General features: G+C 56.6%; 5 protein-coding genes across 6 annotated transcripts in view; 2 read left to right on the forward strand and 3 right to left on the reverse strand.

The window, feature by feature from the left end:
* NASP (nuclear autoantigenic sperm protein) overlaps positions 1–21724 on the reverse strand; it is a 189046-nt gene extending 167322 nt beyond the window's left edge. Inside the window, exon 1 of the mRNA XM_050977305.1 lies at positions 21719–21724. The gene's annotated coding sequence lies outside the window, so the exon portion shown is untranslated. The remainder of the gene's footprint in view (positions 1–21718) is intronic.
* On the reverse strand, positions 12–4706 carry TOE1 (target of EGR1, exonuclease). Its single transcript, XM_050977308.1, has 7 exons — positions 4585–4706; positions 4465–4505; positions 4252–4348; positions 3935–4093; positions 3372–3631; positions 1913–2084; positions 12–948 (listed from the first exon to the last, which is right to left on the reverse strand). The coding sequence occupies exons 1-7, from the start codon at positions 4696–4698 to the stop codon at positions 163–165; spliced, it is 1629 nt and encodes a 542-aa protein (XP_050833265.1). The 5' UTR covers positions 4699–4706; the 3' UTR covers positions 12–162.
* MUTYH (mutY DNA glycosylase) lies at positions 4844–9298 on the forward strand. 2 transcript variants are annotated; one of them, XM_050977310.1, is made up of 14 exons: positions 4844–5307; positions 5500–5539; positions 5822–5895; positions 5990–6031; positions 6108–6179; positions 6389–6502; positions 6747–6844; positions 7107–7251; positions 7338–7410; positions 7488–7673; positions 7857–8002; positions 8196–8348; positions 8476–8526; positions 8750–9298. In XM_050977310.1, the coding sequence occupies exons 1-14, from the start codon at positions 5284–5286 to the stop codon at positions 8852–8854; spliced, it is 1323 nt and encodes a 440-aa protein (XP_050833267.1). In that variant the 5' UTR covers positions 4844–5283; the 3' UTR covers positions 8855–9298. The 2 variants fall into 2 exon arrangements, with proteins under 2 accessions (XP_050833267.1, XP_030082678.1); XM_030226818.2 differs by having other exon boundaries at positions 4847–5307; positions 7338–7413.
* On the reverse strand, positions 9822–12672 carry HPDL (4-hydroxyphenylpyruvate dioxygenase like). Its single transcript, XM_009088670.4, has 2 exons — positions 12611–12672; positions 9822–11505 (listed from the first exon to the last, which is right to left on the reverse strand). Exon 2 carries the CDS (start codon positions 11492–11494, stop codon positions 10316–10318), a length of 1179 nt encoding a protein of 392 aa, XP_009086918.3. The 5' UTR covers positions 11495–11505; positions 12611–12672; the 3' UTR covers positions 9822–10315.
* LOC103815171 (selenoprotein Pb-like) lies at positions 14007–17276 on the forward strand. The gene is given in 6 exon segments (XM_050977313.1): positions 14007–14104; positions 14829–15051; positions 15150–15178; positions 15181–15361; positions 15497–15632; positions 16264–17276. Coding segments are annotated over 5 exon segments (801 nt in total). The 5' UTR covers positions 14007–14104; positions 14829–14842; the 3' UTR covers positions 16510–17276.
* Positions 21725–23117: the final 1393 nt, after the last annotated feature.

Below are 23117 nucleotides of genomic sequence, written 5' to 3' on the forward strand. Positions count from 1 at the left end.
ACAAGGGCACCTCCAACTGAGAGCAATTTAATCGGTCAGATGTTAAAACGCAAATAAGAATGTGAAACCCATTCCCTTTTTTGCAAGTTCTTGATGGAAGAAAGAACTCCAAAACTCCAAAGGAGACAAAAAAAGCACAGTTTAGTGAGGAGTGCTGTAGCTCTATGCACTGTCCCAGGCCAACTTTATCTTCTCGCTGTGAGCTTTGGAAGATTTAGAAAACAAGCTCTTCACTATCTGCAGTGGCACTGATTTCCCACTGAGGTACAGTTTATTATGGCAGTCTGGCAACCAGGGCCCTGCACCGGTGTCTGTGTTTTTCCCTTGCTTGAGCATCCAGACGTAAGCCATGATGTACCCAGTCATGAACGCATCAAAGCCAGCTCGGTGTGTGCCCCCCTGTGAAGGAGGGCCATGGGTTTTCTTTTCCTTTCCTGCAGCACTTGCTGCTTCAGTCTCACGGGTGGCTGGGTGAGTGGCTGAGCCCAACCCAACCTTTGACTTCTCCACTTGGTCACTGTCAGAGGCATTTCTCCTGGCAGAAGGGCTCTGGGCAGCTGCTCCCTGGTCAGTTCTTTCAGTGCTCCCCAGATTCTCTTCCCATTGTGTGCTGGTGTCTGAGCTGACCTCTGTTTCCATGTCCATGGAGATCTCCTCCAGTGGCCTGCCCTCCCCGTTGGGTGTGATCTCTGTTAGCTCTATGGCAGCTGCAGGCTCATAGCAGCTCTGCTTCCGTGGCGGTCCCTCCTCCCCGTTCTGAGCTTGCTCCATGTTGTCCCCTGAGCTTTCCTGCTGGAATGCCGTTGTGAGCACTTTCATGTTCTTCCGATGCTTCCATCTGTGCTTCCGTTTCTTTCGCTTCTCCCAAAGCTTGTCATCCTCGTCAATGATGAGGTCGATGTTATGAGACTCTGGACACTTCACCCCTTTTGGACACCACCCATAGGCCTAGCAAGAAAGAGAGAGGGGTCTGTAGCCTCCATCCTACTGGTTAGAGCAGCAATCACCATAATGTGGAATGGAACTAATTATTCCCTTCCACTGAGGGCTTGTGAGGCTGGAGCATAAACCTGGAAAAGATAAGGCTAAGGGGAGGGGGATATCTAGTTGCTGTCTGCAGCTACCTCCAGCAGACGTTATGGGCAAGATGGAGCTAAACTCTTGTTTAGCACAGGGAGAGGAGACCTGGTAACAGGGGAGATTATGACTAGAGATGCATGAAAACCTTTTTCATGTAGTGGTCAAGCACTGGAACAGGGACCAGGAGTTGTTTTTTAATCTGTCTTTACACAATTTCAAAATTTACCAAACAAGGCTTTAAGCAACACTGAGGTCATGGTTGGATGAGAAACTTCCAGAGATTTCCCCAGCTTTTGTTTTGTGACAGAATGTACAACATGTGGAAGAGCTCCTTTTCTCCATGAAGCACCTGAAGCCAGTTATGATCTGACCAGATGGGCTCTTTGCTGCTGTAGCTGCACAAGAACGAGCTCTTGTGGATCACCCTGTGCTACAGTGCCAGAAGCTGCAGACAGGTAATAATTTTTTATATCTACTGAAGATAAAGGGAAGGGTAGAGGTGGCACTTCTCTCTTGTAGGACAAGCCAAACTAATGCAGAAGTTGAAGCCTCCCCAAGACAGCAAGGGATACTGTAACTCATACTGTCCCACTGTTTAGGGCCATAGGCTCTCTGTTGGAATCTTCCTAATAAAGCCTGTAGGATTCCCCACTTCCAAGCAGAGCACACTATTGCCCTGTCTGCCATGAAGCCACCTGAAGCTTGAAAATGTTCATTGTACTATGAAGCAGGTGAGGGGGAGTTGCCAGGTGCTTTCCTACAACTTCTGGCTCGGGCCACGTGTGCCCCTGTCCATGGAGTCGGGAAGGGAGCGGGGATTTGCATTCCTTACCGAAAATTTCTCACAGACAGGCACCTTGTTCCCCCCTGCAGCACTGTGGCTGTCCTCCTCCAGAGAGCAGTGGCGGTAGTCGATGTAGCGGGACATGTTGGCGGGGTAATTGCAGAACTCCACCGTGAGGTGCTGCCCGCTCGAGTCCCGCAGCTTGCAGTTCTCTCGCTTGCTGCAACAAGAGGAGCGCGGTTACTGTGGGATGGGACCAGGGCACAGAGCAAATACTGCCCTCCACCAACTCTCAACTCCATGACTTTCCTGCTCTTGAGCTTCAGCCCCAGATGCTGAAAAGAATTCAATCCCAGGAGAGCAGCTTTAGTAAGTAGTTGTTTCCATTCTGATTCAAAGGGTTTTTTTCTTATGCTGATATAGAGGAACGGAAAGCAGCATCTCTCTTAAAGTTACAGGAGAAGTAAAAAAACAAACACAGTTTGTTTTTTTAACTATAAGGGGCACTAAGATATGTGTTTGTCTTCATAATGGTAATGGACAAGGAAAAGATGCCCTGAAATGAGGTACTGTGCAGACTATCCAGCAGTCACCACCTGGGCGATGCGGGCAACAAAGAAAGGGGTTTCATTTTATGAAAAAAAATCTGATTTCTGTTTTGTTCCAAGAGCTGGTTAAAAGGTCAGAACCTTTGGAAGGCTCTACCTAATGACAACTGGGGTTAAAACATTTAAAACGTCAGTTTAGAAAGTTATTTTTGTCTTGTCAAAACAAAGTACTCTCATGTTTTGAGAACGGCCATCTTGAGTGTTTTCAGATCTGTCAAAGTGGCGTTTCCTGAGATAAAACAGTCACAAAAAATACCATTTCTCCTCAAAACAGAGCATAACTTGACTTTATGGAGATCCCAGGGGCTTTATCACTGCCAGGGGCTTGTTCAGACTGTGTGGGGCCTGCAGAATGTGGGGCCAGACTGCAAAGCATAGACATGTGTCCTGAACAAAAGCACAACCCTTGCATGGAAGGAAGTGATGGGAGTCAGAGTGGGCCATGGGCATCTTGTGTGCAGGACAAGATGCATAGCTGGTCAGTGTCAAGGAGCGCAGGGAGTACCCACTCTTTAACTGTAGTGTCCCTCACAAAACAGAATTTTAACTAGCAGACCTGCAGGACAGCCCTGGTTTCTTTTCTGTGTGAGGTCCTACCATGACCTGGACCAGAGCCAGGCAGTGACACAATTAGATCTCAGATCAGGCCACTGTGGTCAGTCTTCTACTGGCACCAGTTCTGAAATTCTCTTTCAGCTGCTGCCCACCAAACAGGTAAGGCCTATTAAAAACAAACCCATTCTAGAAACAGAAAAAGCACAGGGCAGAGTCATCTGAAAAGCACCTTCAGTCAGTAGGACAGTGAAAGGACAAAGCCCCCTTGCCTGGAAAAACAAACACACACTGACTCTCCCTTTGCCTTTCCTCCTGTAAGCTCTGAGTACCATTGTGCTGCTCACCACTTCTTGTAGGCGTACTCCAAGTAGGAGGCTACAAAGCGAGTCTCAAACTCCGAGGCGTACTTGGTGTCGTATATTCCCGCCGGGAACATCTCGGACAGGTCGGCGGTGAAGGTGCCGAGGCTCTCCGGGAGGTGAGCGTAGAAGCACTGGTACAGGAAGACCAGGTCGATCAGGCCGTTATGGAGGATGAGCGGCTTCTTCGCCCGGATGAGCTCCAGGAAAAGCGTCCGAACGCTCAGGCTCTGGCTCTCGTTGCCCTGCACGAGGAAGGATCGGGCAGTGAGCCTGGGCACCCTGACTGGCTGTCACCCTGGAGAGCCCTCAGAGCCTGTGGCAGCAGCATGCTGCCCAAAGCTATAACTTACTCTTAACAGAGGCACAAACGTTTGGAAAAGCAACTGCAATGAGTGGGTTTAAAGGAGAAGGGAGGTGAAAGGGATAATGCTGTAGGCAGGAACCCAGGGTGTGCCCACCTTCCTGCAGAAGGAGGGGAAGCCAGCACACTCCCAGAAGCCTGGAGCAGAGCAGGCTAAGGTGTCTGAGAGGGAGTGGGTTTGTACCTTGTCGTTGCCCTTGTGGTAAGGGATCCCCTGGGAGTACTGCTTGTTGAAGTCGAAGCCGTGCTGCACCAGGAACTGCACTGACTGGGGCTCGACCACATAATCCTCGGTGCAGAGCAGCGTGAGGTTGTAGATCTGGCACAGGTACGTGTTCTCAGACTGCGCAAGGAGAACGGGCAAAGAACCCAGGGACACCTGTCAGGGGGAGCTGCCCAAACAGCCGGGACAATTCCACGGGGGAATTCCATCTCCCAGCGCGTCCCCGTCTCCCGGGACCGACCAAGACAAAACGGCCGCCCCCCGGTTCGTGCACGCACCTTCTCCGGGAGCTGCTTGAAACAGGCGACGCCGAGGGACAGGACAGAGCGTGTCCTGGCGGCGCTGCAGACGGCCTTATAGCGCTCCTCAATGCACCTGGCGACGGGAGAACGGACCATGACGGCTCCGGCCTGCCCGTACCCCGGGGAGAGGGCACCGCGCAGCCGGTACCGAGAAACGCACCCCCCCCCCCCGCCCCACCGGGCACTCACGGGCTCAGCAGCAACTTTCTGGCGCCGAGGCCGCTCAGCTCCTGCGGGGAGACAGACACCTTCAGTGGCTCCCTGGGACCGGCCGCGCCCCTCCCCGCCTCCGCCCCCACCCCGGCTCACCGTGTCCACGGCCACGAAGGTGGCGGAGCGCAGCGCCAGTACCATGGACGGCCACAGCTCCGCCAGGTTGTCGCTCTGCACGTCCACCACCGGCACCCGCGCCGGGCCCGCCATGGCCGCGCCCGGCTGGTAAGGGGAGACATCGGGAAGCAGGGATGGGTAACTACTTACTCTGCTTTAAGGGAGCCTGGCTGATGTGACGGTGGTGTTTTTCCATACGTCATGCATCCCCACCTGCATGGAAGTGGTCCCAGTGAGTCATGGCTGTGTTGTGGTGGGTGGTCCGGAGCCAATCTCTAGGTATGAAGAGTAAAAGCAGGGCATGCTTCTCAAATATAACCTTCAAGAGGAGTACTTATCTCTGGCGAGGTTAGTCTAGCTGTGTTTTAATCCTGTTTTGTTCCTGCCTCTATAATACTCTGAAGCAGTGAGCGCTGCACGGAGGTTTCCCATGATTGGTTTTAAGCCTGCTGGACTTCTTTTTAGAGCTCCTGCCTGTTCCGTGCTCAGCCTGGCAGTAGTGGCTAGAGAGTTATTGTGGTGCTGAGGGTGGGCATCAGCTTTACAGCAACGTCTGAATGGTGGGAACTGCACAGCCCATCTGTGGGATTTACATCTGCCTCCAATTGCTTCCTATGCAGGTGGGCTCGGGTATGAGATAGCTCTCTGTGGGATTTTGAACCTCAGAAGTAACTCTCCATGTGGGATTTCATCAGCAGGAAGGTGCTTTGGCTGTCATTTGATTAACCCAAACTCAGAATTTCTGAGTGCTTGGGGGGAATATTTTTTTTAATTTTAGATTCCATTGCAGTGTTCAAAACACACAGTGGATTGTTTTATTTTACACACAGGTCCCCTCTGCAGTGGGGTCCTGTGTCACCTTGTTTCTCACACTTCATCTTCTTCCCCTTGCAGGCAGCGACGGAGCCGGATGCCGACAGACGGGGATATGCAGGTGAGGAGCAGGGGCTGGCTCTGTAGGTGTGGCTTTGTGTGCCATCCTTGGAACAAGCTGCCTGAAGTGGCCACGAGAGCCATTGATTCCCCTTGCAAGGCACTGGGGGGGTCGGAGAACCCACCTTGGGCCTGGGGGAACACCTGTGGGGAAGGGAGGGGTGGGAGGGTGTCCCACGAGCTGGATGCTGTGCAGGGTTTGTAGCCAGTGCTAACGTGGCCCCAGCACGAGGTGTGGGTGGCATTGGTGCCTCTGCTCTGACCTCTGCCCTGCTCCCTGCAGTGTGGGTGTCCGAGATCATGCTCCAGCAGACACAGGTGGCTACGGTGATCGACTACTACATCCGCTGGATGCAGGTGACTGCTCCTTACACAGTCCTGTGCCCACAGCCTGCCCCGGTAGCAGAACTCTGCTTGTCCCTGACTTGTCCCTTTCCCTCTCTTCCCACAGAAGTGGCCGACGCTTCAGGCTCTAGCACAGGCGTCCCTGGAGGTGAGCACCACTGGGACCGGGTGCTCTCCTTGCCCTATGGCTCTCCATTAACTCCCTGGTGTGTCTCTCGGAGCAGGAGGTGAACGAGCTGTGGGCTGGGCTTGGCTACTACTCCAGAGGGAAGCGTCTGCAGGAAGCAGCAAGGAAGGTGCTGTGCTGGAGTGGGGGGGAAGGGGCATTTCTAAAGCCCTCTGCGGCTGCTGGGCTGGTGCTGGCTCATGTCTGCCCTGCCTCGCTGGGGCTGTGCTGCTGGCATAAGGCTGCAGAGGCTGGGATCCCATCTTCCCACAGGCAAAATGGGTTCCTTGCACACGCCCACCCCAGCTGCTTCCCTGAGCTTGGCCCCTTCCCTGCCAGGTGGTGTCCGAGCTGGCTGGCCGGATGCCCAGGACAGCTGAGGACCTGCAGAAGCTGCTGCCGGGCGTGGGCCGATACACGGCGGGAGCCATCGCGTCCATCTCGTACGGACAGGTGAGAGCTGGTGACAGTGGGCACATCTCCCACTCCTGACTGCTCCTGCTGCTGGGTCTCACAAGCCAAGGGCTCCCCCTGGGTTGTGTTTGGCTCTCCCCCCACTTTGGGATGCATCACAGCCCCTACCCATCTGGACCTGTGGGTTGGCCTCGTGTGTGTCCCTCTCCATCCTGGGAGCATCCCAGCTCCCTTCTTTGTCCGGAGCACAAACCAGCATGGTAATGCCAGCTCCTGGTGCCAGGCTACAGGAGTTGTGGATGGGAATGTGATCCGGGTCCTGTGCCGCCTGCGATGCGTCGGTGCCGACTCCAGCAGCCCGGCTGTAATCGACTGGCTCTGGTAAGGGAATGCTGTCTCTGGAGCTGTGCTGAGTGTGGCTAAAGGCAGGATCACCCAGGAGCCTTGGGGAGCTGAGCTTGTGACAGGAGGCAGGTGTGGAGTATGGAAACTCTTGGGAAGTTGGTGCTGCTGGGAGCAGTGGTGAAAGGAGCTGCGTTGCCTGTGCCTACCTAGGAGCTTCCCTCTGACAGGCACGAGGCAGGCAAAAGTCCTGACATGCTCTTCCCAGAGATCCCCATGCCTCTCACTGCCGTTTCTCCAGGGATATGGCCAATGTCCTGGTGGACAGGAGTCGCCCAGGGGATTTTAACCAAGCCCTGATGGAGCTGGGGGCAACTGTGTGTGTGCCCAAGTCCCCGCTGTGTGGGGAGTGCCCGGTGAAACAGCACTGCCAAGCATGGCGCAGAGTAAGTGTGACCCCGAGGGTTTGTCAAGCCTGGGGACAAGGTGGGATGGTGGATGAACCTGTCCTCACTTCTGTTTGCCCTTGCAGGTGGAGAAGGACCTAGCCTTTGCCTCTCAGAAGCTGTTTGGAAAAGCTGCCCCAGTGCCTGATGTTGAGGACTGTGGTAAGCATGTGGGGAGATCGCTGTTGTAGCTCCAGATCTGAGCCCTGCAGCAACTGTTACACTGGTGTTTGCAGGTCTTGGGGACTGTCCCCTGTGCCCCCCAGCCACGGAGCCGTGGGACAGCAGCCTGGGGGTGACCAACTTCCCCCGGAAAGCAGCGAAGAAGCCGCCGCGGGCGATGCGAACGGCCACGTGTGTGCTGGAGAGGAGGGGCTGCCACCAGGCCCCAGAATACTTCATTGTGCAGAGACCCAGCTCGGGTAATGGGGCTGGGAAGGAGGGGGATGAAGGCACCACACAGCCCCTTCCCACCTGCATGAGGGATTGAGGGAGAGGCTTTGGTTGCTGGGGTGGGGAAAGGAGCCCTTTGGGGCTGTGATGAGGCTCAGTGTCCCAGCATGTGTCCCTTGCTGCCTCACATTTCTGTCACGCCTCCTTCCCAGGTCTCCTGGCTGGACTCTGGGAGTTCCCAAGTGTCCCACTGGCTCAAGACCTGCAGGAGGAGAAGGAGAGGGAGGAGCTGGCTGATCACCTCCAGGCCTGGACAGGGCGGCCCGTGGCAGCAAAAGGCCTTCAGTTTATCGGAGAGGTGAGCCTGGAGCTGGAGGGATGCAGTGAGTCCCCTGTGCTCAGCCATGGGAATGTAGCACACAGTAAAAAGGTCTCTCTTCCCCACTGTCACCCCTCCCAAGCTCTGCCCCACTGCTCAGGACCCTGGGAGGCTCAGTGCATCCCCCACTGCCTGCCAGCTGCCCGTCTCGTGTCTTTCCATCCCCTCACAGGTCATCCACATCTTCTCCCACATCCACCAGACTTATGTGGTCTACTCTCTGCACCTAGATGGGGATGTGACCCTGGACCCTGCCTTGTCCCCATCTCGCTGGGTGACAGAGGATGAGTTCCGTGCCTCAGCTGTGTCCACAGCCATGAAGAAGGTATGGGGAGCACTTGGGCCTTCCCTCCCTTCCCTCAGTTATCTTGGGAAAACCCCTGGCATCCTCGCAACAGCTCTGGGCTCTCCCAGCTGCTGTTCAGCTCTGGGCTCTCTTGTTCTTCCTTCAGGTGCTGAAAGCTCACGGGAAGCAGCGCAGGAAGGAGAGCAGCCCTGTCAAGGTGAGCAGTGCTCCAGGGTGCCTGGGGCCCCAGTGCTGTGGGACAGCCTCTGGTGCGCTCTGCTGAAGGCATGCTGGGGTTTGGGATCAGGCCAAGGAGCATCCCCAGCCTATGGCCATCCTCTGACTGGCACTGCCCCTGGGTGTCCCCAGTCCCCTGGGGAGATCCCTGGAGTCCGTGGGGGCCCTTGGGGTCTGGTTGAGCCTTGCTGTGTCTCCTGCAGGGCTCCAAGCGGAAGCGGGGAGCCAAAGCACTGGGAGCAGGCAGCCCCTGCCCTGGAACACAGCTCTCCCTCCGTGCCTTTCTCCGGGCACCGAAGGGCCCATGAGGGCACCGACCTTCCTTGTGTGAGACCCCAGAGCCCCTCGCTGGGCTCAGTCTGCCCAGGGCGTGGCAGCGCTGTCCCTGTGCTGTAGCAATCCCAGGACATGGCTCTACAATGGTCTCTCACTCTTCCTTTCCCCTGCCTCACCCGTGGGCATTGTGCCTGGGTGTGGCCACTGGTCCTGGATTAATCCTGGAGCAGACTTGCTCTCCCTCCTTGGCTGGAGCCCTCCTGGGGCTACTTGGCCCTGTACTGCCACTGCTTTGGCACTGTGCACTCAGGGCAGCAGGGCTTTCTCTCCAGCTGTGGGAAGGCTGTGGCCACTTGGCTCCTGCAGCCGTGTCCCCTGCCTGCATCTCGTGCCCCAGCCTGTGACCGGGGATGCTGCTGTACCCTCCCTTGTTTTTACTGGACCTGAAAATAAATCTCAAGTGTGTGGGTTTTTAAGTGACTGTCTCTGTTGCACTGTGCTGGGGGTGTTGGGAAGCCGATGATGAATGTGAGAATAGCCAACAGGATCCTTAGATCTGAGCTGGGAAGAGCAGGGATTTTTTCATTAATGCACCCAAGAGCCCCTTGGCTGAGCATTAACTGCTGGTGACCCCAAATAAAGCACCCAGAGCACCCATCCTACAAGGGCAGCTATCAGCCCCCCAGGGCTGTGCTGCTTCTGCCGGTGGGCTCCTCTTCCCTGGGGCTGAACAACTGCCCCCAGGGCTTTTTGTAGGGTTTCATCCTCCTTTTATAGTTTTTCTGCCAGGCTGCTCAGCACTGTTCATGCTGAGTGTAGTGCATCCTTGCAAATGCTCAATACTGGGGGCTGGCAGGGACAGAGGACAGTCCTGGCGGGGTGCTAGGGGCAGTGATCTCAGTGTTAGTGATACGCCCACTCTGAGTGATGGAAATGGCCATTTCATCCTCACCCGGCACTCAGCACATCTTAAATAGGAGGATTAAAAACCCAAAGCAGTGCCTGTAAGTTAATTCTTTAATTGAGAGGAGGAAGAGGCCACCACTCACCCCACAGGGCTAGTCATGCTGTGGGTGGTAACTGCCAGTAAGTGGCCATAATCCATGGCCTCCAGATTATCCACTCCCCTCAGGCAGACCCTCATCTCTCTGTGTCTGGGAGTGTTTCTGTGCCAGCACACTCTTGTCCATGCTCCAGGCTCAAGTCTCAATAAATTAAGCTGAAGCTAAGGCAGAAAGTTCTCTACATGTGGTCAATAAATCAGGGAACCCAGGGCAAGGGAGAAATCCCACCCTTCCTGGGGCATGGTCCCACCCTGCTGGACTCAGCCCTGAGCATCTTGCTCCCATGCTGGGTTGGCTCTGGATTGATCTGGAGCCATCCCTTGGTCCCTGCCCACCTGGGCCATGCCAGGGATGGGATTTCTATGGTCCTTGCCCCAGGGTTGGATTGGAGAAGATGGGGAGCTGAGGGAGGAGGACTGCAGCACTGCACTACTGCCACTGGTCCATGTAGAGCTGCACAGCTTTCCACAGTGCCCGGATATTGCCCTCCCCGAAGCCGGGCGCTCCCCGGCGGTCAATGAGCTCCAGGAAGAAGGTCTCCTCTGAAAATATGGGATGGGTGAAGATCTGCATCAAATATCCTCCAGAGCGGCTCTCTGTGGCATCAGTGCCTGGCTGGCCCTTGTCCCCAGGCACTGTGGTGTCCAGGAGGATGCCAAGCTCTGCCAGCATGTGGGGGTCATGCCCAGCTCCTTGGATCTCCTCTGCTTTTCCCCCGTGGCTGTAATACGTGGCAGGGGGCGTGAAGAACCGTGCCCCCTGCTGCTGCAGAGCCCTGGTCGTGCTGACAATGTCAGTGGTGCAGAGGCCGACATGCTGGATCCCAGCCCCACCGTGCTGCTCCAGGAACGTGTCAACCTGGTTGGTGCCATTCTGGGAGAGGGACTCGGCAAAGACCAGCTTGCAGCCGTGGGCTGGGATGCCCTGGGCACTCTGCAGTGCGAGGAGCAGCATGCCCACCCCCTGCCCCCCCAGCACATACCCCTCAGTCGGGCTTTCCTGGGGGTTCAGCAGGAAGCGGTGGAAGCCGAAGCAGCGCTGGTACCAGTCCAGAGCCGCCCGGGCCCCGCCCCGGGGGCAGACATACGTGATGTGGTCAAAGTGAGTGATCTTGATCCCATCCCCTGTGGCTGAGGGGGCTCCTTGGATGGGCTGGAAGCCAGGCAGGAAGAGTCCCCGGTAAGAGGATCGGTCCAAAAGAGTGTGGCTGATGTTGCCCACGACAGAGCCCACGACGCCGTAGGTGACAGAACCACCCTCATCACTCAGCTCAGTGGGGGGCACCAGCAAGGAGCATCCCTGGCTCTGCAGCCGCTTGCAGAGCCCTGGCACATCATCCACCTCGAAGCAGATGTTGGAGGCCGTGCCCAAGGTGGGCTGGGGATCTATGTCATAGAGGAAGTCACAGGATGAGGTGCTGGCAGGTGCCAGGCGCTCGTTGACGAGGAAGATGGCAGATTCCCGTCGCAGGGCCACCTGCCGGACACGCGGCGTCTCCCGCACAGCCACTGGCTGGAAGCGAAAGGTGTTGGCCAGGTGCTGGCCCCAGCCCTGCCTGTAGGGCAGGTGGAGAGAGATGAAGCAGGGGCGGCTCAGCGAGGCTGCCATGGCTGGGCAGGCTGTGGGGAGGATGCAGGGGGTCAGGGGGGCTGCTGGCCCTGGGGAAAAGCCATTCCCCCACCTTGCACAGAGCCTATCTGTGTTTGCAAGCGCAGATGCATATGTGTGTAAACTTGCACCTTTTAAATGTATGTATTTTAAATAAATGGGTCTCAGAGGCCAATCTGCACTGTGAAAGGGCACCCACCTTCGGAACCAGCTACAAAGAGCTGCCCAAGGATGCCAAGCCTTCCTGCCAGCCTTCCATTCTGCTGCCCTGTCCCATGCTTTAGGTGCCTTTAGAGCAGGAAAGCCCCGAGCCCTGGATGCAGCCCTGCAGGTCCCCTCTGGAGCCATGAGTCCTTTGGGAGTGCCACAGGGAGGGCAGCGGGGATTCCTGAGGAGGAGGTGTGCTGCATGTGTAAGCAAGATTATGGGGACAAGGGTTATGGTGGGAATGTCCTGTACCAGGAACATGGACTGGTAAACATGGAGCAACACACTAGTTATAGCTAAAACACTCCTGAGCCTCTCAGGAGGGGAGCAGTGGGGTCATGATAGGCTGATGTGCCCTTCCCCTCCCCAGCAAGGACAGCGTGGAGCCACCATGCTCTCTGCAACAGTCCGGGAACAATGACCTTGCCCTAGAGGCACTGAGGAGGGACATTTCGGGAAAGTGACCTTCCGCCCCACCCATCCAAATATCTGAGATGCTCAAGGGGAAAAACAGATCTGCCCAAAACCCCAATCGGAATCACCTCTCCAGAGCACTCACTGAGGCTTCCAGACCCCATGGTACGCATGAGCCGCTCTGGCCACTCCTCACAGGTGTGCAGTGGGCTGGGGGCACACACCTGCTCAAATATTCTCTTTCCCCTGCCCGCCTGAAGTGGCTGCGTGCACCGAGCTCTCCCTGCTCCTTCCCACCATCCCAGAGCGGAGGGACCGCGTGGATCCCGGCGAGCACATGGGCAGGGGCCGGCGCTCCTTCCCTCCGGCCCCGCTTCCCGCTGCGCAACGCGGCACCACCACGATCTCCGCTCCGCTCCCGCCGGCCCCGCTCCCCGCGTCCGCCCCGCCACCCCCGTGCCCGAGGGCCCCGCTCGCCTTCGGGCTGCGGCTCACCGGGGTCAAGGCTGAGGGCGAAGGGGACGCCGGGCAGCGCTGGCGGGGGCGGTTCAGTTCGCTCCGCCCCGGCATGCACCAGGCACGGCCCTGCCCGGACGCTGCGGGGCGGCGGCGGGAGCGCTCCCGGCGGGGGAGCGGGGGCATCGCCCCGGGCAGAGACGGGGCCGGCGCACGGAGAACGGGCTGCCCGCTGCGGGTGCCACGGTTTGCGGGCGAAAAGCCCCCCAGGCTGAAAACCGCAGACACCGCGGCTCGGGATGAGCCGAGGGGAAGAGGGAAGCGCCTGCCAGGCGGTGGCCTGGGCTCCCTGGGGCACAGCTCGTGTCTGTGCCGGGTCGTTCCCTGCCAGCCCAAGTCCCAGAACATGAACTGGGGAAACGTGTACCTGCGCAGTGCTGGGCTCTTCACGGTGTCCGGGGTATCCGGTGGGGACTTGGGGGGAACAGCCTGCGGGTGCGGGGTGACAGCTCTGTGGAAAGTCTGGTGTCAGTCACAGGGACTGCTCACCAGTCCAGCCCACAGCCCCACATCCTTGCAGACACCTCTGGACCCCTCAAGCCCCTCAGCAGAGATCCCCTCTCCCCCTGCTGTATTCAGACGAATCCCCACTCTATGTGTGTCTGGGATCATGTTCTGCCCCTGCTGTGACTGTGGCTGCTTGCCCTTCCCTGCCTTATCATGTTTTTGTACAGATCCCAGGTACAATAAACTGCTCAAATATTTGCAGAGATGTCCTTGTGCTGCCAGAGTGGTGAGCTCCTCTTGTTTGGCTGGGGTGTGGAATCCAGTGTCGCTGTGATTACCCAAGGAAACACCGACACTACCACAGCCCCACCAGTGTGGGTCCGGATGGAAGGCATGGAACTGGACACTGGGGAGTTGCTGTGGGGCCAAGCTTGGCCTGAGAACGGCCATGGGCACAACAGAACAGCCCGGCTTTTGAGGTGACGCTGCACAGGGCAGGGAGCTCCAGCACCCCACTGTATGGGAGACACCATCTTTTTGGCTGCAGGGAAGCAGAGATGGCACTGGCATCTCCTGTGGCACCTTGTGTAGGGATGGCGCTGCTGGAGGTCACCCCAGAGCGGTGCAACCCTTCGGTGTAAGCAGTGTCCTTGGCAACGCCCCCGGCCCTCCTGTGCCTCCGAGGTTTGGAGCGGCTGTGTCCCTCTCTTCCCTGCAGCATCGCCTGTCACCCTCTGGCATCAGCCCTGCACCAGGCACCGCTTTGCTCCGGCACGGCTCGGGCTGGGCTGTGGCAGCAGCACCCCGAGGCCACATGGCACCGACGGGGACAGTGCCTGCCTTGTCGCCGTCCCCTCGAGGCAGGCGGTGGTGGCCGGGGTGCAATCCCCGCTCCGGCCAGGCTCTTCTCCTCCCTCCTGGGCGGGGAGAGTGGTCAGGAGATAAAAGGGGGACCAGGGCCAGCTGGAAGCTGCTGAAAGCTGCTGGGGCCCGGAGCGAGGGAGGACGGCAGCGAGGAGAAGCGCGGTATCGAGGGCTCGTTCTCGCGGGGAGAGGGCTGGGGAGTGGGGGCACATCCATCCTGACCAGATCCTGCATCTCCTTGTTCCCTCCCCAGACCATCCCCTCCAGACCCATATCCTCCCCCTTGCCCATTAAGTGTGCTGGACATTAAAGGGATGGGGAATATCCTGGGGTGGGCAGAGTTAGGGGGCTGTTGGAGGATGGGGCTTCAGGCAGATTTTGGAAGACTCAAGGGCTTTAAAGGCTCTGTGTACCCCCAAAGCACTTTGTGAGGCATCAAGGACTCTCAAGGTGACCTGAAGGTGAAACCATCTCTGTCCCAGTGACTGTTCACTGGCAGCTGAGATTATGAGGGCTGCATCCCTGCTCCCTTCTGGGGCAAAGACAGACCTCCCTGGGGCTGGGTTTGTTTTGTGGGATCAAAGAAATGGAGAAGGCCTGTGGGAGAAGGAGCACGTTCCTCTCTTGAGATGTGGAGTGGGCATTCACTGCCAGGGGAGAACAGGATGCTGTGGCATTGGGTGCCCACAAAAGACAGTAGCAAGGAGCCCAATTCCCCACCTTGTCCCCCTTTCCTTGCCCCCTAGGATGGGGGCCCTGGCTCCCAGTGCCAGGATCAGGCCAACACTGCCCAAAGACCTTATCTGCCCTGGAGCTGGGTGCAGGGAGGTATTTTGGGGTTGCAGTGGATCTGGGAGGAGGGTAACAGCCCGTGTGCCCTTGCCAGGGCCGGGGTCCAGGATGGGGCTGCTGGTGCTGGCCCTGGCCACCTGGCTGGGGTTTGGGCTGGCCTCGGCCTCCGAGGAGACGGCCAACAGCAGCCGGATCTGCCAGGAGGCGCCGGCATGGACCATCAATGGCTCGAGCCCCATGGAGGGGGCGGCAGGGCAGGTGACGGTGGTGGCCCTGCTGAAGGCCAGCTGACAGTTCTGCCTGAGGCAGGCCCACAGGTGAGCCCCGCTCCCCCTCCCCACAGCAATACCCGGCACCTCGGGGGCGGAGGGCGGCCCTTGCCGCGGCAGCCCCTCCCAGCGCCTCCCGCCCGCAGCCTCGGGGGCCTGCGGGAGCGGCTGGCCCGGCAGGCACGGCCCATGTCCGCTACATGATCGTCAACGAGAAGGCGCCGCTGTCCCGCGCCATGCTGCCGGAGCTGCAGCGCCACGCCCCGCCCGGCGTCCCCGTCCTCCAGCCCGAGCAGGAGGACCCTGACGTCTGGCAGGTCCTGGGGGGTGACAAGGACGACTTCCTTGTTTATGACCGGTGAGTGTCCCTCGATTCGCCTGAGGCTTTACTGGGTGTTCAGAGCGGTTCGTGGGCTTCCAGAATCTCCTCTCGTGGCTGGGCTGGGGGGATTCCAGCCCCCATCTTGAGCCAGGCCATGACTTCTCCCCTCAGGTGTGGCCGCCTGGCTTTCCACATCCAGTTGCCCTTCAGCTTCCTCCACTTCCCCTATGTGGAAGCAGCCATCCGCTCCAGCCACATCAAGGACTTCTGTGGCAACTGCTCCCTCTACCCCAATGCTACCCAGGAGGTAAGAGCTGGAATGCTCGCTGGAGCTGGGATCCCTGCTGTCCTTGGCACTGCACATCAGCAAGAACCATCTTATCTCCGTGTTGGGGATGGGCTCTGGGTTGGCAGCTGCCCTCAGATGTGTTTGAGAGGGAAGGTGATGGAAGGTCTGGAATAAGGGCACTTAAATAGGTCAGAGTTTTCCGGTTGAAAAGGAATTGACCAAAGGGGTCATATTCCATGTCTGGGAATGCTAACTAGGACTGTTCCCATATAAGAAAGGGCAGGCAGTGGATGCAGAGGTGGCAAGCTCAGAGCAAAGAAAAGGCTGTAGCTCTGAGCTTGGCAGGCGATTAGTCACTTCCCGGGAGAAAAGTACACCCAGAAATACTGAATGCAAATTCCCGTTTCTGGACCACAGACAACTTGAGGCAAGAGACACAAGTGTAGAGGCTTGTGCCCTGTGTGCTCCAGCCTCTCCTGTCCCCCCTGTGCCCTGGGTCAGAGCTGGAGAGCATTTGCTCTGACCCACAGTTTTCTGTATGATGAATGCTGGTCTGCCTTCTTCCCGGTTTGCAGCTGTGCTCCCAGGCTTTCTGCAGGGTTCTGTGGGTGTTCCCATACCACACCAGCCCTTGTGTTACTTTCCTCAGGCTAACAGCACTATGGAGGGCCCTGCAACCCCGAGCTCCCTTCCTGAACATGAGGGGATGGAGTCAGAGACTCCCGTCCACCAGCACAAGCCCCTCCATCCTCACCACCATCACGAGGTCAACAGTGAGAGAGACACAAACCCAAGTGAGGACCACAAACCTGCTACCCATGCTCACCACCACCATGGAGACCATGGCCAGCTCCATCACAAGGGGAAGAAGCAGAAGGAGGGGGATGAGCACTAAACTAGGCTGGGCAGCCTTGCAGAACCCAGTAGTGTGCAGACAACCCCAACTCCCTTCACAGAGGCATGGAAGGACTTGTTTTGGGCTGCTGGCCACCAGCAGCGCTGGTTTAATAACTCCCTCCAGCAAACCCATGTGGGTTGCCCTCCTACGCTGTGATAAGGATGGGAATTCCCCTTGGACTCTGCTCAGTGCTGCATTTTCAGCCCCAGAGCTCAGTTCTGAGCCTTCACCTGCCACTGCCTGCTTTTCTGTGCTCAATGAAGCCTGCTGTGCAAACCAGGAGGTCCCTGGTCACTGCTGGCTGACACTGCACAGAGCGGCAGGGCGGGGTGGAGGGGCCAGAGCTGGGATGGGAGCAGCACTGCTGTCATCCTCTGCCCATCCAGACATTCCTGGGTGTGCTGGAATCCCTGGGTTTCCTGGCCAGGAAACGAGGGGAGGGACAGCGTGTGCCCCGCAGGACATGGTCCCAGGGGACTGAGGGCACGAGGAGCGGTGGGATGTCGCAGCTCCCCACGGTCCAAAGCCTGTCCCCCCCGGGCTGTGCCGTCCTGGGCGCCCCGCAGACCGTGCGCACGGGTATGTGCAGTGGTGCTGGGTGGCCGCAAGATGGTGGCCTTGTCCCCTCCTGGAGACCAGGGGCTGGATCCAATGGGCGCAGCTCGGGGAGGACAGGGTGAGGATCATGAGGTCTTTGCTGGGGGTAAGCGAGGTGGGAGGGCAGCGTGGGTATCCGGAGTGCGAATAAAACCTCTGTGAAGTGACCGCCTCTCAGTTTGGCCTCTGGTGGCCCCGGGGGGAAGCAGGGAGTGTCTTGCTCAGCGCTGGTCTGTGCCCTGGATGTAGGGAGGGACACAGGGCTGGATGTAGACCCCAAGACGCAGCAGCCAGGGATGGTTTACATCACCTGAGCAGGAGTTGGAGGTAAAGGGGTTGAAGACTGAAGAGAAGTCTTCTTCAAGAGAAGACCCCATTTTTTCCTATCTTCTGGCTGCCTCCCAGGGTGGGAGTCCAGGACATTAACACTGCACAGCTTGGAGGATGTTTGGCTTGGCACCTCCATGCCTGGCTTGTAGGTGGGATGTTGGGGTGCCTGCCCCAAGCTGCTGCTGGTTCCCACATGCAGTTCAAAGTCACCATGGGCATCTTGTCCCCAGCTCCCAGAGCAGTCCCCATTGCAGGCACATCAAGGGGTTCCCCAGCCATCGGGCAGCTGGGTGCTGTGCCCCTGGCAGGCAGTCATGCCTGCCTGCAGCTTGTGGTGCCCCAGGCCTGTCTCTGCCTTTTACTCCAGCTCCATCCATCATCCCACACAGCCCTACTCAATGCCTCTCCAGGCCCTGCAGCCTGAGTGGGGAGCAGAGAGATGATTTTCTGCTCAGTGTTTTCTGCACCCTGTCTCTGCTGGAGGATGCTCTGCACAGTGACTGGGACAAGAACCAGGGTGAAAAGGAGCTGTTCCTCAGAGGAATGAGAGCAATGGGATCAGATGTTTCTTTCTTACCAGCCAGGCTCTCCCACAGCGGGGTGGCTGAGACCCTGCTCCCGCTCTTCCATCTCTCCTCCCCCTTCCTCCTCTACCTGCTCCCAGTAGCCTGCAAGGGCACCTCTGTCTGCTGCTCCTGCCATCAATATTGAGGTTATCTTTTTCTTCTGGCAGCTGCTGTAATTGAAACAAAGCAGGCCGGGCCTCACGGGCTCGGCTCCTCTCGCTCATTTTGCTGGTGCTGCTGAGACAACTAATTCATCTTATCGATGCATGGTTGGCCTCTTTTCCACCAGATCCAGGCAGAGCAGTCTCCCTGCCACAGCTGGCAGGAGCAGAATGTGTTCCTGTGGTGTGCTGCTGGGTGCTGCTCTTATCCAGCCCCTGGTCCTTGGCTTGCCTCAGCTGGGTGCTGGCCACCAGCAGAAGATGCCAGAGGAGCCAGTCAGGGAAAGAGGTGCAGACTGGAAGGATGCTGATTACTTTCATCTCTTTCTTTTGCCTTCTGATGCATTATCAGTGCCTGTATTAAATTCCACATCCTCTCCTTGTGCAGCTCCTAAAGGTGTCCCTGCTGAGGAGGTGACAGGTGATGAGTGGGGCATACATGGATTTGCATTCCCTCACTGATGACCAGTGCTGCAATTAGCCATGGCAGAGAGGGAGATCCCATCTGGTCCTGGGTGTGTAGTCCACTGCAACAGCTACCATTTGTTTACCTCAGTGAAACTGATCCTGTTCCATGTATTACTGTCCAAAGACCTGAAGGGTTTGGGGTGCCACACTTGGGCCCCCTATGACAGGATTCACCCCTGAAAGATGCCAGAAACATGGAGCTCTGCAAATCCTGTGTCAGTGTCTGTACTCCTGCGATGCTGAGGGAGAGCTTTGCTGGAGGGGGGGGTGGAGAGGGGTTTTGGGGGAGGAAAGAGGCTCTGCACATCACCAATGTCTTGGAGAGTGATGGTGTAAGTAGAGTCAGAGAGCTCCAAGGAATCCTCACCTGTTGGGGGGCTGGCTCAGCTGGGGGATCTAGGGCCAGAAACAAGGGCTGACTCAGGTTCTAGCAGTCCTTGGTACCCTGTTATCTGTGGCTGTGCCACCACCCTGGAGGAAGACAGATGTCAGTTTCGTGTCATGTGAAGCCTTGGCCCTGTGTGCTGCTCCTGCCGAGGGAGGAGGAAAGGAGGAACAGCCAGTCCTAATGTCAACAGAGGCCTCTTGTGCAGCGATGCTGTGTCAAGAAGAGGAATGGGTCCCTCCTCCTCCGCCCATTCATCTGGCAGCCGGGGCTGGCGTGCTGCCAAGCCAGGCTGCTTTGGAAACATTTCATTGAGGAGGCAGCTGAGCCTAGGAAAACAGAATGAAAATATACAGAGGGATCACTGTTGTTAGGCAAAATAAATGCAGGCGGCTGCATTTTTGTCCCCCAAGTCCAGCCCAGCCGGGCCCCTCTGGCTTCTCTGAGGTCAGGGTGGCTGCTGCTGCCTGGGGGTGGCAGCCATCTATCTCCATTGTGGGTTAGGAGCGGGGGAATGAGACCTGGAGAGGTCATCCGTGGCTTTGGCCAGCTTGCTGATGACCCTGGTGAAGAGGCCCAGATTCCTTTTGGTGTAGCATTGCCCAAGGTGATGGGACAGAGCAGAGAAACAACAGCAGGAATGAGCCAGCAGCAGGGACTCGTGGTCCCTCTATGGCCACCAGTGCAGGGGGGTTGATGGAAGTGATGCAGGGGCTGCAGAAGTGAGTCAGATTTTGGCCACATTCATTCCCATCTCCTTCTTCAGCATCAACCATGGGACCAGGCTGGGCAGGACAGAGTCCAATCCCTGCATTTTCAAAGCCCAGTTGCTTGGCATGCCCCATCTTCTGTCTGCTGGCAGAGGGAGAGCAGAATCATCCCAAAGCAGTCCCCAGGGACAGAGCGTGGAGGTGCCTCTCTGACTTCTGAGCAAAGCTGCATACAACAGGTTTGCCTCTCCTGTTGTTTCCTCCTGTAACCACTCTCCTTCCTCCAAAGGCCTTCAAGCCACTCCATGGCCAGTTGTTGACCTACAAGGGACACATCCCAGCTCTTTCCCTTCCTTCTGGTGGGTCCAGAGTGATTTGGGGGATGCAGAGCTGGAGCCCAAGCCCCACAGGATACCAAGGCTCTCACCCCTGCATAGCCTTCTGTGGCATCACCTCCTCTCTTTGTCTGCCCAGCACAGTCTGGTTCTGTTACTTACAGCTTAGATCAGGGGGTTGAAAGAGCTCAGTGTGAGCAGAAAAAGCCCAGCCTCCACTCTGGGAGAGACACATCTCACCAGGCCAGCTCATGCATGGATTTGCAGGCAGGTGCTCAGGACTGAGGCTGGATCTTGCCCTGGTCCTTGTGTTTGTAGGAGCTTTGCTAAGATTCAGGGTTCCCTCCTGCCCTCCTGCCAGGGAAGCAGACAGCAAGATAATCCTTTTCTGCCGTGTGAGGGGTGATTTGCCGTGTGTCTCTCCACATGCCGCTCCTGGAAACAGGTTAGCTGTGATGCTGGGTTCCCAAATCCCACTGCTGAGAGCAGCCTGGAATGATGGCAGATGTGACAGTGATGGCATTCACTGCACTTGAGGAACCACAGCTTTGTAGAGCTGCCAAAATGCCTGACTCCAATTTCCCATCCAGCTGGACCCTATGATCCACTTGTGTTCCAAGGCCAGGGCAGACCCCATACTAAAGCATTGTTTACCCCTTGCCTTGCCATCATTTATTCATACTCTTGTAGCCTGAAAAAATAATCCCCCATTTATTTTAGCATCCCTAATTCAGGGAAAGGAAGTTCAGTGGCTGAAAGGGGGAGGTGGTGGCCCAAGAGGGTTGTTTTCTGCTTAGCTCAGCCCTGAGACAGCCAGCCTGGCTGGGGTGGACATCTCTCCAGTGCGGGCTTGAGTAACTTTCTGGAGCACTCTGTGCTTATAGACTCCATGCTGGAGAGGTGGCTGATCTTCTGGGAAGCCAAGGGTCTTCACCCAGCAGCTGCTCTGTGCTAAATTGCTGTCTGCACAGCAAATACGTTTGCTGGAAGGGTGCTGAAATCTCCGTGGCAAGACAGAGGCTCAGCACGTTGCTAATCTTACAGGGGTTGGGGGAAGGCAGCCCTGGCAAGCCAGAGATGTAATGTCATGTGTGGGGGAAAGGGAACAGCTTCTGACAACCAGAAATCTCTGTCTGGGTACAAGGGGGTGTCTGGGTCTGCATCATCCCAGCCTGAGCAGCCACAGGGACACACAGGCAAGAAGAGCTGTTCCTGGATTGACATGAGGGTTGGAACAGCCATCCCACACCTGATCTTGGAATTCAGCCTGTGCTTGGAGAGGGAAGATGGTACTTTCAGTCCTTGCATTTCTCTTTTGAGTACACGGACAATTGCAGTCACACCTGAAGGAGGTCTTTGAGCTTGTCAGTTCTGGAAAGTTTCATAAAATAACTGGCTGGCTAGCAAAAAGCCACTTTATTAGAGCCCCTGCTGGAAGAGGAGCACAGCAATAACTCAGCGCTAATGAATCAGTGGAGAATCCACAGGGGATTTGAACAGTTTGACAGCAAAAAGCTCCAACTCCAGTCTGTGCTTTGTTGGAGACCTTACTAGGCACTGGAAAATCTAAAAATGGTGCTAAACTCCATGGGCAACCAAATCAAGGTGTCCCTCCTCCTTCTTGCAAGGCCAAATATTTCATAAGACAATGCTTTCTGTCTTGTCCTGAACATTGGATCTATGGGGGTGCTAAGGAATAATTGTCCTGGCCGATAGATTCCTCTGCTCCCAAATGCATTAAGGCAGGGGAGCTGCAGTTACTCCCTGTGTCCTTTCCCTTCTGCCTCTGCTCTGAACAGAATCAGCAATATAAGAAAGGCAGAAACAGCCACATTTCCAGTGAGTACTGTATAATGGAGGCTGTAGCAGGGAGCTTTGCCACTGATAAGCCTGTCTTTGGCTGCTTCAGAGCAGCAGATCCTCGGGATGGCTGGAGCAGGAGCTTGGTGTCTGCCTGCACTCTGCTATCCTGTTCCTTTCCCATCATTAATTGCCCATAAAGCTTCTTCTGCCCTTGTGTACCTTCATCTGTCACCACAGGACTTCCCTGGTGCTCCCTGGGCCTTGCAAAGCTCTGCTGTCACCTCTAAAGGCTCAGGCAGTGTCACTCGTGTTAGTGAGAGCATAACATTAACTGTTGGGAGTCAAAGCAATGTCAAAGCAGCATGGGAGCATGTGGCACCAGCCATCACTTACCTTGACTGCCATAAAACAAAGCACAGCTGCTGGGAAGCCCACAGAAGCATCTCATCAGCACCCTTGTCTTTTCTCCTTTTTATAGTCCTTGAATTTATTTTCTAGGAAGAGGAAAGCAGTTTTCTTACTTCACAGCACCTGCACCTTAAAGCTGAACTTCTGATTGAGGTGGCACCCAAAGAATTTCTGAGGATATTGCATTGCATTGCTGTGTGACTGTGGTCTAGAGCCCCTGGGGCTCCAGCCCCTTGGTCAGTCAATTTTCTAGCCAGGGACTCAAAATAAAATACTTCCTGGAGCCAGCAGGAGAAATCAGCACTTGATGGATAACACCAGTGATGAGGCCAGAAGGGCTGGAGTTGGTGGGTTGAAGCACAGGCAGACCCTGACCAAACAGTCCTGAAAACAGGAGGGGAACCAGGGCTGCCAGTGGCTCAGCAAATGGCTGGGCTCAGGAAAGCGTGCAGTGAATTATTGATGTACCTGGTTCCAGGCTCTGAATGAGCAGCATCAGGGGCTGGGCTGGAGGCTGACATTTTGCATCCTTCCCCAGGGAGAAGAAGTCTGTCCACATTCCCTGGGAGGAGGAGAGCTCTCCCCCTTGCAAAATCAAGGCAGTGATGAAAGGCACAGGGAAATATGGGGAGGAATGGGGAGCAACAAATGTTCAGAATGAAGAGAGAGAGGAAAAATAGATTGGTTTTTCTTTGAAATAACATGCTAACCCCCCAGAGACAGGCTGGCAAGCCCCTGCGCCAACCTTGCTTTGATTTGAGTCTGGATTATATGTTTTATGCAATGAAAAGTCAGCTTATTGGTAATGAATAACATCCCTGCTTGGTCTGAAGTCTAAACTC

The sequence above is a fragment of the Serinus canaria genome, chromosome 8, assembly GCF_022539315.1.
Source record: "Serinus canaria isolate serCan28SL12 chromosome 8, serCan2020, whole genome shotgun sequence".
Taxonomy (NCBI): Eukaryota; Metazoa; Chordata; class Aves; order Passeriformes; family Fringillidae; genus Serinus; species Serinus canaria.

Excerpts from the sequence above, each read along its gene's own strand:
- HPDL (XM_009088670.4), bottom strand. The coding sequence starts at position 11,494 with ATGGCAGCCTCGCTGAGCCGCCCCTGCTTCATCTCTCTCCACCTGCCC.
- TOE1 (XM_050977308.1), bottom strand. The coding sequence starts at position 4,698 with ATGGCGGGCCCGGCGCGGGTGCCGGTGGTGGACGTGCAGAGCGACAAC. Across the intron at positions 4,349-4,464 it reads AGAAAGTTGCTGCTGAGCCC|GTGCATTGAGGAGCGCTATA; the intron begins GTGAGTGCCCGG and ends TCCCGTCGCCAG. Across the intron at positions 949-1,912 it reads CTGTCTGTGAGAAATTTTCG|GCCTATGGGTGGTGTCCAAA; the intron begins GTAAGGAATGCA and ends CTTTCTTGCTAG.
- MUTYH (XM_030226818.2), top strand. The coding sequence starts at position 5,284 with ATGTGGGATTTCATCAGCAGGAAG. Across the intron at positions 6,845-7,106 it reads GCTGTAATCGACTGGCTCTG|GGATATGGCCAATGTCCTGG; the intron begins GTAAGGGAATGC and ends CCGTTTCTCCAG. Across the intron at positions 8,003-8,195 it reads GCCTTCAGTTTATCGGAGAG|GTCATCCACATCTTCTCCCA; the intron begins GTGAGCCTGGAG and ends ATCCCCTCACAG.